General features: G+C 33.3%; 2 protein-coding genes across 9 annotated transcripts in view; one reads left to right on the top strand and one right to left on the bottom strand.

Annotated features, from left to right (window-relative positions):
- Positions 1-2,478: 2,478 nt before the first annotated feature.
- LOC105332397 (lysoplasmalogenase TMEM86A) lies at positions 2,479-9,406 on the bottom strand. Of its 2 annotated transcripts, none has more exons than XM_011434999.4 (2): positions 9,249-9,406; positions 2,479-5,965 (listed from the first exon to the last, which is right to left on the bottom strand). In XM_011434999.4, the coding sequence occupies exons 1-2, from the start codon at positions 9,276-9,278 to the stop codon at positions 5,261-5,263; spliced, it is 735 nt and encodes a 244-aa protein (XP_011433301.1). In that variant the 5' UTR covers positions 9,279-9,406; the 3' UTR covers positions 2,479-5,260. The 2 variants fall into 2 exon arrangements, with proteins under 2 accessions (XP_011433301.1, XP_034326616.1); XM_034470725.2 differs by lacking the exon at positions 9,249-9,406 and adding an exon at positions 6,436-6,616.
- Positions 9,407-9,641: 235 nt separating this feature from the next.
- Positions 9,642-16,936, top strand: part of LOC105332396 (ankyrin repeat and sterile alpha motif domain-containing protein 1B) — a 57,991-nt gene continuing 50,696 nt past the window's right edge. For 5 of the 7 annotated variants that reach the window (XM_066084705.1, XM_066084703.1, XM_066084704.1 and 2 more), the window contains exons 1-5: positions 9,642-9,856; positions 11,105-11,185; positions 14,478-14,634; positions 15,860-16,156; positions 16,563-16,638. In XM_066084705.1, the coding sequence (XP_065940777.1) occupies positions 9,720-9,856; positions 11,105-11,185; positions 14,478-14,634; positions 15,860-16,156; positions 16,563-16,638 (748 nt within the window). In that variant the 5' untranslated portion in view covers positions 9,642-9,719. The remainder of the gene's footprint in view (positions 9,857-11,104; positions 11,186-14,477; positions 14,635-15,859; positions 16,157-16,562; positions 16,639-16,936) is intronic. The other 2 variants (XM_066084702.1, XM_066084701.1) reach the window with 1 other exon arrangement.

Genomic DNA, 16,936 nt, shown 5'->3' with positions numbered 1-16,936 from the left:
GTGTGGGGGGGGGGGGGGGGGGGTAGACTCATTAAGCAAAATTTGACAAGCAAAATAAAAAAAAAATCCAAAATCATGAAAATCCTTATCAGTTGGGGGCGGGGGTGTAGTCTACCTATAACTTCTTTTTCTGTCTTAATTTCGTTATTTCATTTATATTTTTACATACTCCCAAAAAGGGGGGGGGCAACTCCATGATAATTCAATTTTTTATATGTAACTTTTATTAAAAATAATCTTTGCTGCGAGAAAAAGTGTGTGTGTGTGGGGGGGGGGGGGGGTGCTACGTCCCTGTCATTTTGGAGTCTAGACCCAATCGTAGACTCCTTAGACTGTTACCACCGCTCTTATTATTTGATGTTTACCAAAGGCAGTGGATTATTCGAGTGATTCAGGTGACTTTAAACAATACATGTTCCTACATGTAGCTAGAGTCTGAACCCTTGATTCAGGGCCATGGATTTCACAATTTTGGCAAATGGCTTCATGGACATCATAACCATGCATTTAGTTGTTTTTTCCCCCCAACAATATTGCTTGGGGATTGTCAAGTAATAAATTTCACCATTGAGATTCGATCCTCTTATCTGAGACATGCTTCAAACCAAAACTGGTCTCCTAATTTTCAAGAAGTTAAAATTTTAAAATTGTTAACGGACGACAGATGAAGAACAATTGCAAGAGGTCATCTGAGTGACTCAGATGACCTAAAAACTTTGACCTCAAGGTCAGAGTCCAAGTAGCGGTAGTTTAATCAATTTTTAACGAATCCATATCCAAAATTGAAGCATTAAGTTACAGTTCTTGAGATGAGCATTTTAATAACATTTAACCATTTATGTCTATATTTTATTAGGTCTCTTTTCTAGGACTAGGCCACAGCAATGGTACCAGTAAAGGGCCTTATAGGTAAAGATTCAACCAATTTAGAATCTATACATTTCTGATGCAGTGTTTGGTTCTTCAGAAGAGAGGTTTTTGAGATACCCAACCTACTTTCACAATTTTTGTTCTCATCTCCAATTTAAACAAGAGGCCAAGAGGCCTTATCGGTCACCTGAGTTGCATATATAACCCATACACAAACTTGTCGAGTAGTCTCATTTATGCATTTAATTAGGTTTCATTCTGGAGAAGAAAAATTATAAATTTGTAATGAAGACCACCTCCCTGCCTAAATCTTTCAAAAAGAACTGTGAAACCTATAATTTTGACGAAAAACTTAAAGATCTGGTCTATAGAATAATGAATTAAGTTTTCCTTTCTGGTGTGTGGGAGTAAAGAAGATAATTTTTTTAACATTATATGCATTAACACCTATACATTTATTTTGGCCCTGTCCTAGATTCAAACCCATACTCCAGGGGACATGAAATTTAAAATTTCAGTAGGGGACTTCCTGGTAAACATAATTATAAGTCAGTTTTTCATCGGATGTGTGAGAATAGAAAAGAAAATTTTTAAACACTATATGCATTAACACTATATTGCCCCCCCCCCCCAATGTCCTGAACCCTTAACCCAGGGGCCATGAATTTCAAAATTTAGGCAGAGGGGTTATAGGAGATCATAACCATGTATTAAATTTTTTGCCCACATGTGTGGGAGTAGAGAAGAAGATTTTCTAAGATTTAATACATTTTTACTATATGGCCATATTGGCCCCACCCTAGAGCCTGAACCCCTGACCCAGGGGTCATGAATTTCACAATTTTGGTAGAGGAGTAAGTGGACATCATAACCATGTATTCAGTTTTTTGCCCACATGTGTGGGAGTAGAGAAGAAGATTGATTTTTTAAAGATTTAATACATTTTTACTATATGGCCAATTTGCCCCACCCTAGAACCTGAACCCCTAACACAAGGGTCATAAATTTTACAATTTTGATAGAGGGCTTCATGGACATCATAATCATGTATTCAGTTTTTTGCCCACATGTGTGGGAGTAGAGAAGATTTTCTAAGATTTAACACATTTTTACTATATGGCCATATTGGCCCCACCCTAGAGCCTGAACCCCTGATCCAGGGGCCATGAATTTCACAATTTTGGTAGAGGGCAACATGGACATCATAACTATGCAACCAGTTTTTTCCTCACATGTGTGGGAGTAGAGAAGACGATTTTTGAAATTTGGCTTTTTTTTGCATATTAGGCCCCAACTGTGGTGCCCCAGGAGTGGTAGAGCCATGCATTTCACAATTTAGATTTCTCTTACCAAAGAGATGCCTCACACCAAAAATGGTAACAATCAGCCTTGTAGTTTTTAAGACAAAACGGATAGCAATAGGTCATCTGAGTTTACTATTAGGTGTCCTAATAAAAATTAAGGGTTTTTTCCTCTACTCTGACAGAAAGTGATCAGAAATTAAGTTCACTTGAACTTCAGTCCAGGTGACTTACTAAGGCAGTACAAATTGTTTGGTACATGTATGTCTCAATGGACTGAAAAATCCCAAAATAAAAGAAGTGCAAGTTCGAATCAAAACTTTATTTCAAAACCATCAAAACAATTAACAACACTTGAATTTTTCAACAATAACCATGCAGTAAAGTTGATTTTGTAGTTATAATTCACCAGTCACAGTAGATTATTTTGAACTTTTCATAAAAAGTTGCTGAACTTCTGAAATTAACAATATCACACAGAAAGTCATCAAACAAGAAATATCTATATGTGATATTGGACTTAATGAACTCGTGCATAATGGAAAATTTCAAAACAAAATATACATGATAACTATAATTCTATAACTATTGAAAAACTTCCTGATACTAAATATATAACATGTAAAATAATATTTAACAAAAATTGCATTGATGTTGCATTGAAAATAGAGACATATATATGCTTGCTTGTTACGGAAGCATGATATAGGGCAGTCACACATGACTGAACTCTCCAATGACTACACACTGAAGCAGTGTTGAATTAAGATACTAATTAAGAGACATACTGATTAGAAATACCAGTTTATGAATCGATCATGTTAAAATGTTGACTTGAGTGGCCTTCATTTTCCTACATTTCCAAACTTTAAATGCATTGCTTCATCTCAGCTAGGTGACATGATTTTAAGATATATATATATATATATATTTTTTTTTATCCATTTTCTAAAGAAGTAAATGTGTCCAATTAAATTGTCACAACATTGTCTATTTTGGGCTTCTTTATGAATACTAATGAGGTAAAAATAAAGATTTAAGTCATGTGTACGTGGGAGAAAAGGAATATACTATACACCAACTGTTTAGCATAAAAATTGTAAATTTTTGGAATTCCAATAATTTTAAAACAGAGATGATGGAATTTCAAAGCTAGCTAGAAAACTAGAAAATTTTCAATAATACAAACAGAATGGAGGGAAATGCAATAATATGGCTATTCAATTACTAAAACAGGAAATGTTTCATAATTACATTGCATATGTACACTGCAAGTGGAGATTCAGGAATAAATACCGGTATCTTTATCTCTATAAAGTTATCTCCCCACCCCCTTCTGCGAAAAAAAAATATCATTATAACAGTTTCTGAAAATTTGAACACCATGGATAAACATATTGTACACAATTACACGTGCATGTATAATGACTTGAAGATCAGACACAGTAGTTTATGTTACATGTATAATCTTGCGATACTTATCCGAGACTCCTTCGATGCAACCCCCCCCCCCCCCCCCCTTAAAAATGGCATTTTATTTAGATGTTAAATATATACATTTCACGTTAGCTTACATCTACAGTGATGTATTGAACACATCCACATAAAACAGGCCAAGAAGGAGTCTTGGAATAGATATAAACAAGTACTTTACATGCAAAGGGGTAGGCGTGCATGAAGAGAATTATGTTGACAAAAAATGAATAAAATATGCAAATGTGAATATCAACTCTGGTTAATTATTATAATATTAATGTTACTGGATACCAGTATTTTATCCACTAATTCCATAGCCCTCAAAAACTGTTTTTAAAAATAAAAGAATAATTATTTAAGAAAAAATTGAAATCAAGCACTACATAAAAAATAATATCATAGATAACAAATAATATTACTCATGTAACAAATTCTGAAGGACAAAGTTCAAAAGTCAATATTACCAATGTTTACCTCAAGATATAAATAATAAGGTAAGTATCAGGTAATTGACCTAAAAAGTAAATATAAGTGCATACCTTGATAGGTATGTAGGTAACGACACACTGAGGGGATCGGACGTTGACAGATGATTGGAGAGCACAGGTCTCCATTACTTTGTTTGTATGAATACAAGTTAATGTAAGCAGAAAACAAGATTATGTATGTATCGGTATATATACATTTAAGTACACAGCCAAAAATGTTAATGATCAACTGAATTCTGTCTTAAAATTTATCAGAATTGTTTTTGATAATCAAATAAAGAAATTAGTGATTTTTCTTTTTTTTAAATGCAAAATAGTGGAAAAATTCATTAGCATTTCAGAATGAGAATATGACATTTTTGTGTCACAGATAATGAAATTCAGAGCCAGGCAAGCAGAATTTGAAACATAAACACATTTATCCAAATGAGAAAATAAAACAGTAAGTAAAAAATAAGAATGTTAAATAACATACACATAAGCCAGGGTGTCTGCTAAAATAAAATTTGGCCTGATACAAAGTATTGAAATGCAACACCTGGCATTGTATATATATTGTATATTTAGTGTAATGCAGATTCATGATTTGAATATGTCAGAGTTTAACATTTTTGATTATTTTGTTTGATAAAGAAAAAATCACAACATATTTTCAGCACATTAAATCTAGTAAACTTTCAAAGAAAACATATAACTGTTAAAAAATTCAACTGAATTCACTTTTGAGTATTATAACAGGGCAAAATGAAATTTTGCAAAATGTGCATGATATATATCAAAGTTTTTTTGTTCAAACCATCAATATTGTCAAACAGTTGACATTAATAAGCACTCAACATCTAACACAAGAATCCCAAACTACTAGCTACTGTATTAATATACTGCTAAACTATACACATAAAAGACTACCCCTCACTGCTCATAGTTTTGTTTCACACTAACATGGCAAGTTTCTGTAATCAGCAGATATATGTACAAGTATCAAATGGTGTTCAATCAATCCATGCAGATATGATTTGAACACACAGTCCCCCCTCTGAGGTACTAGTATACTTTAAAGTATAACTACAGTTTTGGCATGAATTAACCATTTCAATAGGGATCTGTTCCTTAACTCCAAACTTTTCACCATAATTTCTGTTTTTGGGTCTTCTCTAGAAGCTCATCAATAGGGCTGTCAACTACAGACAGGGATATTCCCAGTTGGGCAGCATAGTACGTCAGCATAATTATCTGGTGCTGGAATGGAACCGGATATCTGAACTTGTTGACAGCGATCGTGATGTCAGAAATTACGAAAGAAATAGCTCCCATGCAGCCGCAAAGTTTGGTCCAAGTCCAGAGATCATTGTAGAACTCCACCCTGGCCACCGCCCGCCACGCCATAGTGCAGATAAGGGTGATGTATGCTGCCACAATGTACAGCATAACGCCCTCCAATGCTGGTGCTAAAAACATATAGACTAGAGCACCAGCAGTAGCAAATCCAAGACCGTGTAAGATCTTCATGGGGCGCCATCCGAAAGCTTTGGCATACGAGAACTGGGCAATGGCAAACATAAGGATGCCAACCTCAAAGTAATCAGGCCATACCAGGAAGGCATCTCCAAAGCAGGAGAAAATCAGCCCAACAAGGACTCGGCGTGAGTAGCGATAATATTCTGTCAGGTTCATTCCATGTACAAGGACAAATAGAATCAATGAGATGACTGGGAGGCATTTTACTATGCAGTAAAAGATGGACTCATCTCTGCAATCATCACCAAATAAAACAAAGAATATTGCGACTGTCTTGAAGAAAGGAACAAGATATGGTCCAACACTCTTCACCTGTAAAATATTCAAAAGAGATGGATAGAAAATTGAAAACATGTACAAATATGCAAATCTGAAAAATCACACATGTATTAATTATTTACAGTGAATACCAATTTTATGATACTGCTGGCTATATTTTTTAATTCCAAAACATATAAGTTTGGTGTTAAAAATTATACAGTATTTTTTAATTAAATTTAAAATTTAGAGAGTTGCAAAGGAATGTTCATCTGCTGACAACTTGCATTCGTACAAGAAAACAGAGTAAAATTTACAGCTGTGCTACAACATGGTTTGTATATGTAGAACTATAAACACACTTCAGATGACAATTGATCATTAAATGAAATGTATAAAGTCCCTGCGCAAAGTATTTTCATAAAAATCCCGACCCTATAAATGAAAAAAAAAAATGTTATTTCCCCCTCCCCGACAAAAAAAAACATAAAAAAAACAACTCATCGCTAGCTCTTGGCTCTCACCAGAAGAAGGGGGGATTTGCTGATTCGGTATCCCCGGACAATGTGACTAAAGGCCATGATGTGATCCTCAACACTCATTACCAGCTTCCTAATTGTCTAACAACTAACAGTCACTTAAAGTATTGGTTTCCTTCCAATTCACTGTCAACTTCAGAACTCATGACATTACCCATGCTTGCTTACACTATATATACAGCCATGTATTGAGGTTTTAATGAGTCAATGGATCTCTTAAATGGTACAAAGTCCATCTGACAGAAATTCTGGCAACAATATAGGGTATAGTTTTGTGCTGATAAGATGAGAGTTCAACAAACTCAATAGCAGTTATTAAATATCAGATGTCTTGTTGTGGGCTTTGTCCTCTTTCCTTCTTCATACATATAACATGCATTCACAAAAACAAACAGTAAGCAACCTTCACATAATCATTAACTGAATACTTGTTGATGCCAATATGAATTAATGTCATACTGAATATCAAAAGTTCAGTGCACTGCATACCCATGAGAGAGAGAGAGAGAGAGAGAGAGAGAGAGAGAGAGAGAGAGAGAGAGAGAGAGAGAAGGTTTGATATTAGATGTATTGTATATTTACTGATATTTAATTGTATCATGATTATTCCTTTAAAATATTTGATAGATATTATTAAAGAATAAATACAAAACCTTTATCAACTAGAAAGGAATTTAAAATCTGATACATGTACAAGTGATTCATAAAGTACATGAAATAAAAATTGAATCATGAATAAATTAAATTTAATGGTTGATCAATTGTGTGAAAAAATTAATTCATTTAACACTATGTATATTTGATTAAATGTAACATACAAAAAATGAATTTAGAAAGAAAAGGTAAAAATTTTCAGTTTCTGAGATGCGTTTCTCAACTTTTCAATGTACATGCAGTGCTGACCACACAACTTGGAAAGTTGACCCCTGCTTACTGAACCATGTAAAAGTTTGTTTTCTCCGATCACATGTGATTGACTATTAAGGTATTCTTTGGCTGGAGGGAATGGGAGGGGTCATACACAATGGAATATCATATAAGGAATAAGGAATCATTCTTAAGTTGAGTATTATGAGGTGATAATTTTGATCGGGGCGTGATCAAATCCAATAAAGCCCGAAGGGCTTTATGATAGATTTGATCACGCCCCGACCGAAATTATCACCTCATAATATTCGAAGAATGATTCCTTATTGCTTATATTTAAATAATTTTCAGCCATCGTACGATTAAATATTTAAATATAAATAAGCAAACTCCGCTGGCGCCTCGATTTGGCGTCATTTGTTTTATGGGATATACAGTACAAAATCGATACCTAGTGTTATCACAGGCAAAGACACTGGAAAATGTAAATATAAAGCATATAAAGCACTAGTATTGGGTCAGCTTTACTCAATAAAGCAGCTAAAGCAAACTGCAGATGTCCATCAGAATTATAATGGCGATGACATCTGTTGACCTGCAATCAGCTTATGTACCAATACATGTAGCTGAAAAAATATTTTAAAATTTTAAATAGGTTAAGTCTAAATTAAATATATTTAAAAATAAAAGTAATGCATTTTATGTATGTTATTTGTCAAAACTTCATTGAATTTTATTTAAAATTACATCTTTTAGTTTAGACAAATTAATTTACATCAAGATGCATCAATCAAAAATTATCATAACTTTTTTCCTATGTTTGACCAATCTGTCAATAAACTATGAATGCAGTTCAAGTACCCTACCAGGTACCGTCCTTATAACATGAAAGGTTTACAATACTCATGCATACAGGTCATAGGGAAAAAGCAGGAACCTCCGATCTATCATGACTGGAAGCCTAAGGAAAACCTTGGTAGCAGATGAAGGGTACGTTACACAGAAGAAACTCCCTGAATGCTAAATCTCAGAGATCAGTCCCCTAATCTTGACCATTTGCTTTTGGGTTCTGCGACATGACAGGTTTTGTTTTAATGGTCTTACAAAGTCTAAAAACGGTTAACCAAGTTAATTTATTTCTCAATTAAATATCCCACTCATGGCACATGTATATTTTAATCACATCTAATCAATTAATTCATGATTGTGAAAATTATCATAAACAAACGAAAATGTACAATCGATAAACATGTAATTGATTAATATAAATTGTACACTTTCATCTGGTGATAATAATTTTTAACTTATTAATAAATGCCTAATTAATTTTTCTCTCTCTATTAATATTAATGAAAAGGGCCTATAGTAAATCAGCATATTTCCCAAATGTTGTGACATATAGGACAATTAAACAACACTAGAGTCACATGGCTATTAGACAAAGAATGGCAATTTGCCAACACAAAGAATTCACCTGTTTACCACTTTGGCTTCATTGGTATTAAATATATATACATGTATTTATTAATTAACAGTATTATCAATGTTAGGATGTAACATATGAGCTAGCTAGATAATGGTAGACACAAATATATTTGTAACTTTAAGCAATAAAGTCTATTAATAGCTTTAGAGTCACGCTGTTCGACACTGTTTCCAGAGAGTGCGTAGAATAAAAAAAAAACAACCAACATTAGGAAATTTTCTTTTTGCAATGCATGGTACTGTGAATGATAATTAATATGTCTACTCAAAAACGGTCAGCAAAGGCAACATAGGTATACAGCAAAAGCACGGTTATTCTCTAGAAAATATGGCGCTTAAATAAATGGAACAATAAAGAACTTTCAGAGATAACGTTAACCGTTAGTTCTATATGAAATGATGCCTTAAAAAGATCAACTATCAATAAAAATGCAAGTTATTCATACCACTGTTTTAGGACTTGTTCGATTATTCATGTTTATCCTTTATATTTCAATAGCACATCAAATGTTTTCACATCGCCTGCACAGCTGATATGTCCTTGTCTATGTTTACGTCTTCTATAATTAGATGGATTGTTTACGTCACGATGCAAATTAGCTTTCGGGGTTTTACATCGAAGAAATGTCGAAAAGCTCAAGTGAATACCGATGGTAAAGATCACGACTGCGCGAAAAAAATGTAAACTTACTTTTAATTGGCTTAAATCTGGAGGAGTGACTTACTTTGACCCAATAAGGGTAATCTTTATATACGGTTTACGAAATACTCTTCGAATTTAAGAAATATAGTTTGATTGGTTGAATTTTAGTAAAATAAACCATTCACAACCGTTGTTAGAAACGATAATAAAAGATGGTGCAAATGAGATGAGGAAGTAACTCGTTAGCATTTGATATGCTTTGAGAACTCGTGGTATGGCTGCTATTCGTCAACTTGTAGGAATAGACAAAGATGCAGAATTAATTGAAGCAGCCAAGAATGGAAAATGTGATGTCATCGAGAAGTTGTTGAAAAAATCAACAAGTGGGAGCAGCCTGTTAACCAATCTCAGGTTGGTTGGCTTTCGGTCCGCTTTCACACCTATTAGATATACATTGCATAACATTACAGGATCAAGGTGTCATCCATGTAATAGCATGTTTTTAGTCTTTGCCTAACTCTACTGCTGCATACAATTATGTAAAGAATTAGCTTCTACCATTAAGTACATAAAAACTATTTGTGCATCCCTAAATTTTAGTAATAATCAATGGTATTGCTTCACATCAAATGTATAAAAATTCACATACATAGTCAATCTTTAAGAATGATTAGTTGGTATCTCTGTTTTTAAGATGTGTTTACACAAAAATTGTTGTGTGAATGGTTGTTTTATGTATGTTTTGTGCATTTGAACATATTTGTACACCTCAATAGCTTTTACACAGTATTAATGCTACCATGTTAGGCATGTAGCATAGCTGCAGAACTGAAGCTCCACATAAAATTTGGGCTCATGGTCCATGGTCCCTCAGCTCAAATTTTCCGTGGAGCTATAGTTTGGTTTGATTGATTTGATTGCAATGCCAGATTGCCCAGTTGTTAATTAATAAGCACCTGACTTATAATACAGGGCATACAGGTTCAAATCTTGACCTGGTGTCTTCCATCCCATCACTTTTAAAACTAATAATATGTGCTAAAACTGTTAAAACTATTCAAGAATATTCAAAACCTTTTTCCTAGCTCATTTAAGATGGTATGGGACACATCCATGTTGTGACATTATTCCTATAGAAATAAACAATAAAATCAAGTATATTTTTAGAATTGTTAGGTAACGACGTAGTGCATTAGGTTAGAGCGTACATGAACTACAAATCTGTGAGTTGGAATCCCGCTGGGGATTTTATGATTTTCACCTTTCCAAAAATTTTTAAAATCAATATTTTGATCAAATATTGTAAAATTTGAACTTTGTAAACTTGTGAATGTATTTTGAATATCAGTAGCTTTTAATAATCCATATTAATCTTATTGATATCAACAGATATGTCCCATACCACCTTAATATGATACCATGCAGGCAATTCATTTTCTAAGTCTATCATGATAAGTAAAGCTATAAATTGAAGTATGTTTTTCAAAGTGTAGCATATCAAAATGTGATTGAACTGCATTGATTCTGTAGTTATTGTATATATTGTATATTGTACCTATAGATCTGTACCCAATTACTGTATGACTACAAGAACTCATTGAAGATTTACATACTTCACCATGTGTAAGTCTCTGAAATGTTATATTTTTCTATTTGTAGTAGTCTTCTGAAAGTAAATATCAACTGCGTGGACAGAGAAAAGGACACCCCTCTCCACCATGCTGCTCTGAATGGCCATGTGTAAGTCAGGATCTCAAAATATATGGAGAAGTCAATATTCAAAGTACATGTATAAGCTCAGTGTCAACATATACTGGGGTAGTTATGTAAATGGCATATTCCTTTGCACACATTTCATTATTAAACATCTTTGCACAGCAAAGATATCCAAGTTCAGCGTCAATATATAGTTATGTAAATGGTATATTCCTATGCACACATGTCATTATTAAACATCTTTACACAACAAAGATATTCACATACAACACATTGTAGGTATAGGCATGTGTTAAAATAAAGGTATCCTTACATGACTGTAGGGTGACTACTTGGGATAAAGTCTTAAGATGTAATCTTTCAGTAAAGAATATCTTAAGGGGCATATGAAATTGAAGAATATACTTTAACCAAATCAAATGCATTACATACATCAGTTGATACATACCACACCTGCATTATAAACAGTTTAACATTATAACTTCGGGACAATGTTCACAGGTATCCCAGAGGATTCCTGGCTGTATAGATTGATACAAATTAGAGAAAGTATATAGCTGTTTCAGAATTTTTACAATTGTTAAACTGGTAGATAAATGTGTTTAATAGAGACATCGCTTGTGCAGCCCACATAAGGAAAACATTAGTAAATCAAATAATACAAAATCTCATGAAAAGGAAGAAGACAATCTGACATGTAGTGAAATTTAAAAAAAAAAGTTCTTGGTAAACAGAACACACCAGTATGTGTATATTTTGCGGTCAATCTATCTTGTCAGAGATAAGAAAAAGATTCAAAAATCTGTTTTATTGTTTTAATAAGTCAGGGGCTTTATAGGGTACCTTAATGCTCAACAATTAATGTAAATGAATGCATGCGTTTCCATAAAACAACCGTATACTGTAAATATTCTGCTAGCTATCTTTGTATGATCTAGAACTCTATGCGTTTACCTTGTAACATAACAGTTTGATCAAGATGGGGTTTTTTTCCTTAACATGTTAAAATGCCAATTCAGCCCACTTAAAAAACATTTCAGACCTGAGTAGCTGTGAAGTTATTTTAAAAGTACATCCTCAGTTTTGTCAAATGTCTCCTGTGTAGTATGCATTTATGTATAATACGCACTACCCAAAAATTGGTTATAAAATGCTATAAAAAAACCCACTGTTTCTATATACGCGTACCCAAAAGACGAAATTTTTATTGGAGATTTTAGAAAAGTCACTGATGTGCAATCTTTGATAATGTACCAGAATTCTAAGCTCCTAAAAGTAATTATAACATTTCGTATCTTTACCAATGGTAATATCTTAATAGATAATTAGTTCAATTCTTTGATTATTGTTGTTAAATAAAGTTTGTATGCATGTTCAGAGGCGCCTGACATAATAAATATTTCTTTTTTATAATAAGATGACTCTGTACACTGCTTCATTGGATATTGTTAAACAAACATTGACCATGTGACGAGTATTACTATACATAAGACTTTATGATAGTCTAATGTTTCTTGCTTTGTGTATGACATGTTTTTAGACTCAATCATCATTTTAATATCATTCATCATTATGATGACGTTGACCGTGACTTTGACCTTTAACATTGAACCTTGTTATTCATTTGATCAAAACTGCAGGGCTGAAATCTTGTAGAGCATCTCTCTTGAAGAGGAGTGAAAGAATTGATAATAAATCAGCTTTAAGCAAAATACTGGTTAAACCATCTTGTGGCCTTTAGCTCAAGTTGACAATTCATTTATTTTGCCAGCTATCCACATATTAACCTGTCAAGTGCCTTTTTTGCAGACCAAGGGGTTGTTGTGGTTGATGAGAGAGAGAGAGAGAGAGAGAGAGAGAGAGAGAGAGAGAGAGAGAAAGAGAGAGAGAGAGAGAAAAATACAAAATACTGTTGTAATCACAATGTATTTCAAAATCTGTAAACATGTTAAAGGTACAACAATATCATTATTTAAAGGCAACTGAAGTAGTGCAGTGTCTCAGATAAGTTTATTGATTTACATGTAATTACTCAATATTCATAGTTTTAAAATGTATCGTCTTATATTTGTATTTTGTAATGATGTTTGTTTTATTGAACACTGAAAAAGTACAGATGGAAACTGTAGATAGTTACACTGTGTGCAATTGATTTAAAGGAGGATAAACAATTTTCATCTCACTTGTGTCATAAAAAACTAATTATCATCCGAGAATTGTATTTTAAAAAAAATGTTGAGAAGAGTGCTTTCTTGAAAAGTCCATAAATGTGTATACTTATCACAAATAATGTATTTAGAGTCCTTTCCGTATTACTACATTTACCATAGGTAAATGTCTACAATAAACATGATACAGTATACAGAGTTATTTTCGCCCCGTGTTATTTTCACCCTTCTTCACTTGCAAACTATTTCGCCCTGTCTTCAATTCGCTCAGACAAAGTTGCGTTTAATTGAAGATTGATAATTTTGAAACATCAGAATTTACCAAATCTTAAATTTGCCATTTTCTCTATGCACATTATTTCAGATAAGCATCATATTGTTTCAGATGTTGTAAACATATTACATCTATACTAGGTGTCCTTGAATTGTGACCCTGGCTGCTGCCTACATTCCAGAATCATATGGTTTGGGATAGAACCATACAGTATGATTGATTCTGAATTTTAATACAAACACGCAAAAAAGAGTCCTAACCCCATTAAAATGAAAAAAAAACCCAATTAAATACAGTAATTCATTTATCCGAAATGCAAAATTTAACCTGAGGTTTTGCTTTTAGCGATTCATAAAAAATACTGGACATCTCAAAGAACCATGGTGGTACTGATTAAAACTGACCATGAGCTTCAAGGACTCTTCATTTTCTTCTTATTGATATTTTTCTCCTGAACCAATTAGGAATGGTGTATGTAAAGAAAAATCAATTGTGGAGGAGAGAATTGCATTCTCAGTTCCATCTAGTGATTCCATCTAGGTCCATGCAGGGTAAACTTAACTGAGACACTAAGAAAATAGGCTGGAAATCAATTAGGAAATAAAGCAGTGCTATAGATATGGATATTTTTTTGGGGGAAAAAAGGTTACATTTTAGAGAGAGAGAGAGAGAGAGACCCTATTTTATATCCTTTACTAGATGACGGTTTTGAAAAATCATCCTTATAAGTAGGAATGGGTAAAATATTTGTTAATAATATATGGGCCATTGTATTGATAAAAAAAAGATACCGGTACATGTAAAGATTTGTTGGTGTTTGTTTTATATCCACTGACTGTTGTAGTTATTTATATCTGTTTTGCTTTTGTTTTAGAGGTGCTGTTGAGATTTTACTGAGAGAGAATGCCAATGTTAATGTAGTGGACAGCAGGGGATGTAATCCACTCCATCTAGCGGCCTGGAAGGGTAATGTGGAGATCTGCAGGATTCTCCTCACAAGTCCTCACTCTCAAATCCAGGTCAACATACAGGTAATTTCTCCTCACAAGTCCTCACTCTCAAATCCAGGTCAAAAACATACAGGTAATTTCTCCTCACAAGTCCTCACTCTCAATTCCAGGTCAACATACAGGTAATTTCTCCTCACAAGTCCTCACTCTCAAATCCAGGTCAACATACAGGTTATTTTTCCTCACAAGTCCTCACTCTCAAATCGAAGTCAACATACAGGTAAAATACATGTACCGGGGTATTAATTAATCTACCTGAGAAATGTAGCTTTATTTTAGGTCTTTCTTACAATTAAACAATTTTCAGCAATCAACAAAATTGATAGATTTATGTACATGTAACTAAATTGAAAATGTTTTGAAACAATTTATGTTGAAATTTTCAAGAGAAATTTGAGTGAAACATTTATATAGAGATTTATGATCATCAAAATATGTAATATAGAAAATGGGACAAAGTGGTGTTTTTGAACATTGAAGAACATTATTATATTTGATTTTTATTTTAGTATGATTTAAAGCTTTTTCATTTCTATTCTTGATCAGTCCAAAGTTATTTTAATCCGTCCACCACATGTTCTTGTGATATGTAGCAAGTTTCCCGAAGACCACATTGTGTGCAGGTGTTATAATTATTGGAAACAAATAACACACCATAACATTTTGACCTCGGATGCATTGTTATGAAGGTCTAATCATACTTGTATACATATATAGGTCTGAAGCTGCCTATTGTTTAAATCTAAATTGCCCAGCTGTAATGATATCCTTGTGATGAAAATAAACTTCCCCTTACAGTGGTTAGTCTGTCTAAATGTACAAACACATTCAATGCATCTGTATTTTTGATGTTATTATGGCTCCTCTTACGATATGCCCTCAGAACCTATAGTTATATTTTTTGTGTGATATTTGAATTTATGATTATCAAATGAAGATGATTATCTGTTGAAATGGCGACAGACATCTTGTATATGCATATTTAACAGCAATTGTTTCTTGCCAGCAAGCTTACATAATTAAATTTTTGCATGACGCAGCATACTGTGATTTTATCGTGAATCTTTGAGAACCAATTTTTGTGGATTTAATATAATTATTGCACAAAATCAGAACGTTGATCGAAGAAAGCCGTTTATAATTCAAAATACACTTTCTTTTTTTAAATCGAGCAAAATAATCATAGCATGTGTAAAATATTTTACTTAATCATAAAGTATAATACTCCATGTCTTTCTGACTGTAGAACTGTGATGGAGAGACCCCTCTTCACAGCGCCGCCCAGTACGGATCTACTCCCACCGTGAAAATTCTCCTGGATTTCAACGCAGATCCCACTATCCGGAACCTGAAGGATGAGTCGCCGCTTGACCTGGCCGCCCGCTACGGTCGAGTGGATGTGGTGCAGTGTCTGATGGACAGATGTCCGGACCTGGTGCAGATTCCAATTCTGATCCACTCTCCACTCCATCTGGCCGCAGCGTGCGGACACAGACAGATTGTGGAGATCCTTTTGGACAAGGGATTTGATGTTAACACTACGGTATAGATATACATCACGAGGCTTATGAAATGCATGCATTTAAAATCTTGAAAATTTTTGGTAGGGAATTAGGAGCCTAAATCAAAAATATGATGTTGAAATTTTATAGAGTTGATGATTTGAAATATAGATAAAGTTATTTATGCATTTGCAAGTTAAAAAAAAAGACTGTTGAATAAATGATACCTGAATGTTTTATGTTGAAATGTTACTCATTTCATTTTGTTTAAAAGAAACAATGGCTTTATTTTTATTGTGGATAATGTTTGAATAATATGAAAAGAAAATTTATTAATTAAAAAAATTGTCCATTGCAACACCTGCCCATGCAGTATCAAATCTCAGGCATGTAAAACCCAACGTGATGTCAGGAATAAAATAAAGCATGCGTTCTTTGTGATTGTAGACGGACGAGGGTACTGCACTTCACCTAGCAGCCTTGTACTGTAAAACAGAACTTGTTAAAATTCTTTTAGACAGAGGTTGGTATTAATTTTACATCAAAACTAAAGAATGATACTGAATTTGAAAAAAATTAATCATATTGCTATAAATTCTCATAACAATATAAAACTCGCTGTGTTTCAAAGATGTTGTGTAAAATATTTGAATGTTTACTTTCTAGGTTAATAAAACTTAAATTAGCATTCTATTTCTAATGAAATTTTTTAACTGTTAAAAAAATCATGTGAATGGACAAAAAATAATTATTTGATGTTAATTACCAGCAGGTGTATATAAAAAAGTAAATACAGTAAATTCATTGTATTGAAAATCAAT

The sequence above is a fragment of the Magallana gigas genome, chromosome 5, assembly GCF_963853765.1.
Source record: "Magallana gigas chromosome 5, xbMagGiga1.1, whole genome shotgun sequence".
Classification (NCBI taxonomy): Eukaryota; Metazoa; Mollusca; class Bivalvia; order Ostreida; family Ostreidae; genus Magallana; species Magallana gigas.
The sequence above is the reverse complement of the archived record's forward strand: the minus strand, read 5'-3'. Positions and strand labels throughout refer to the sequence as shown.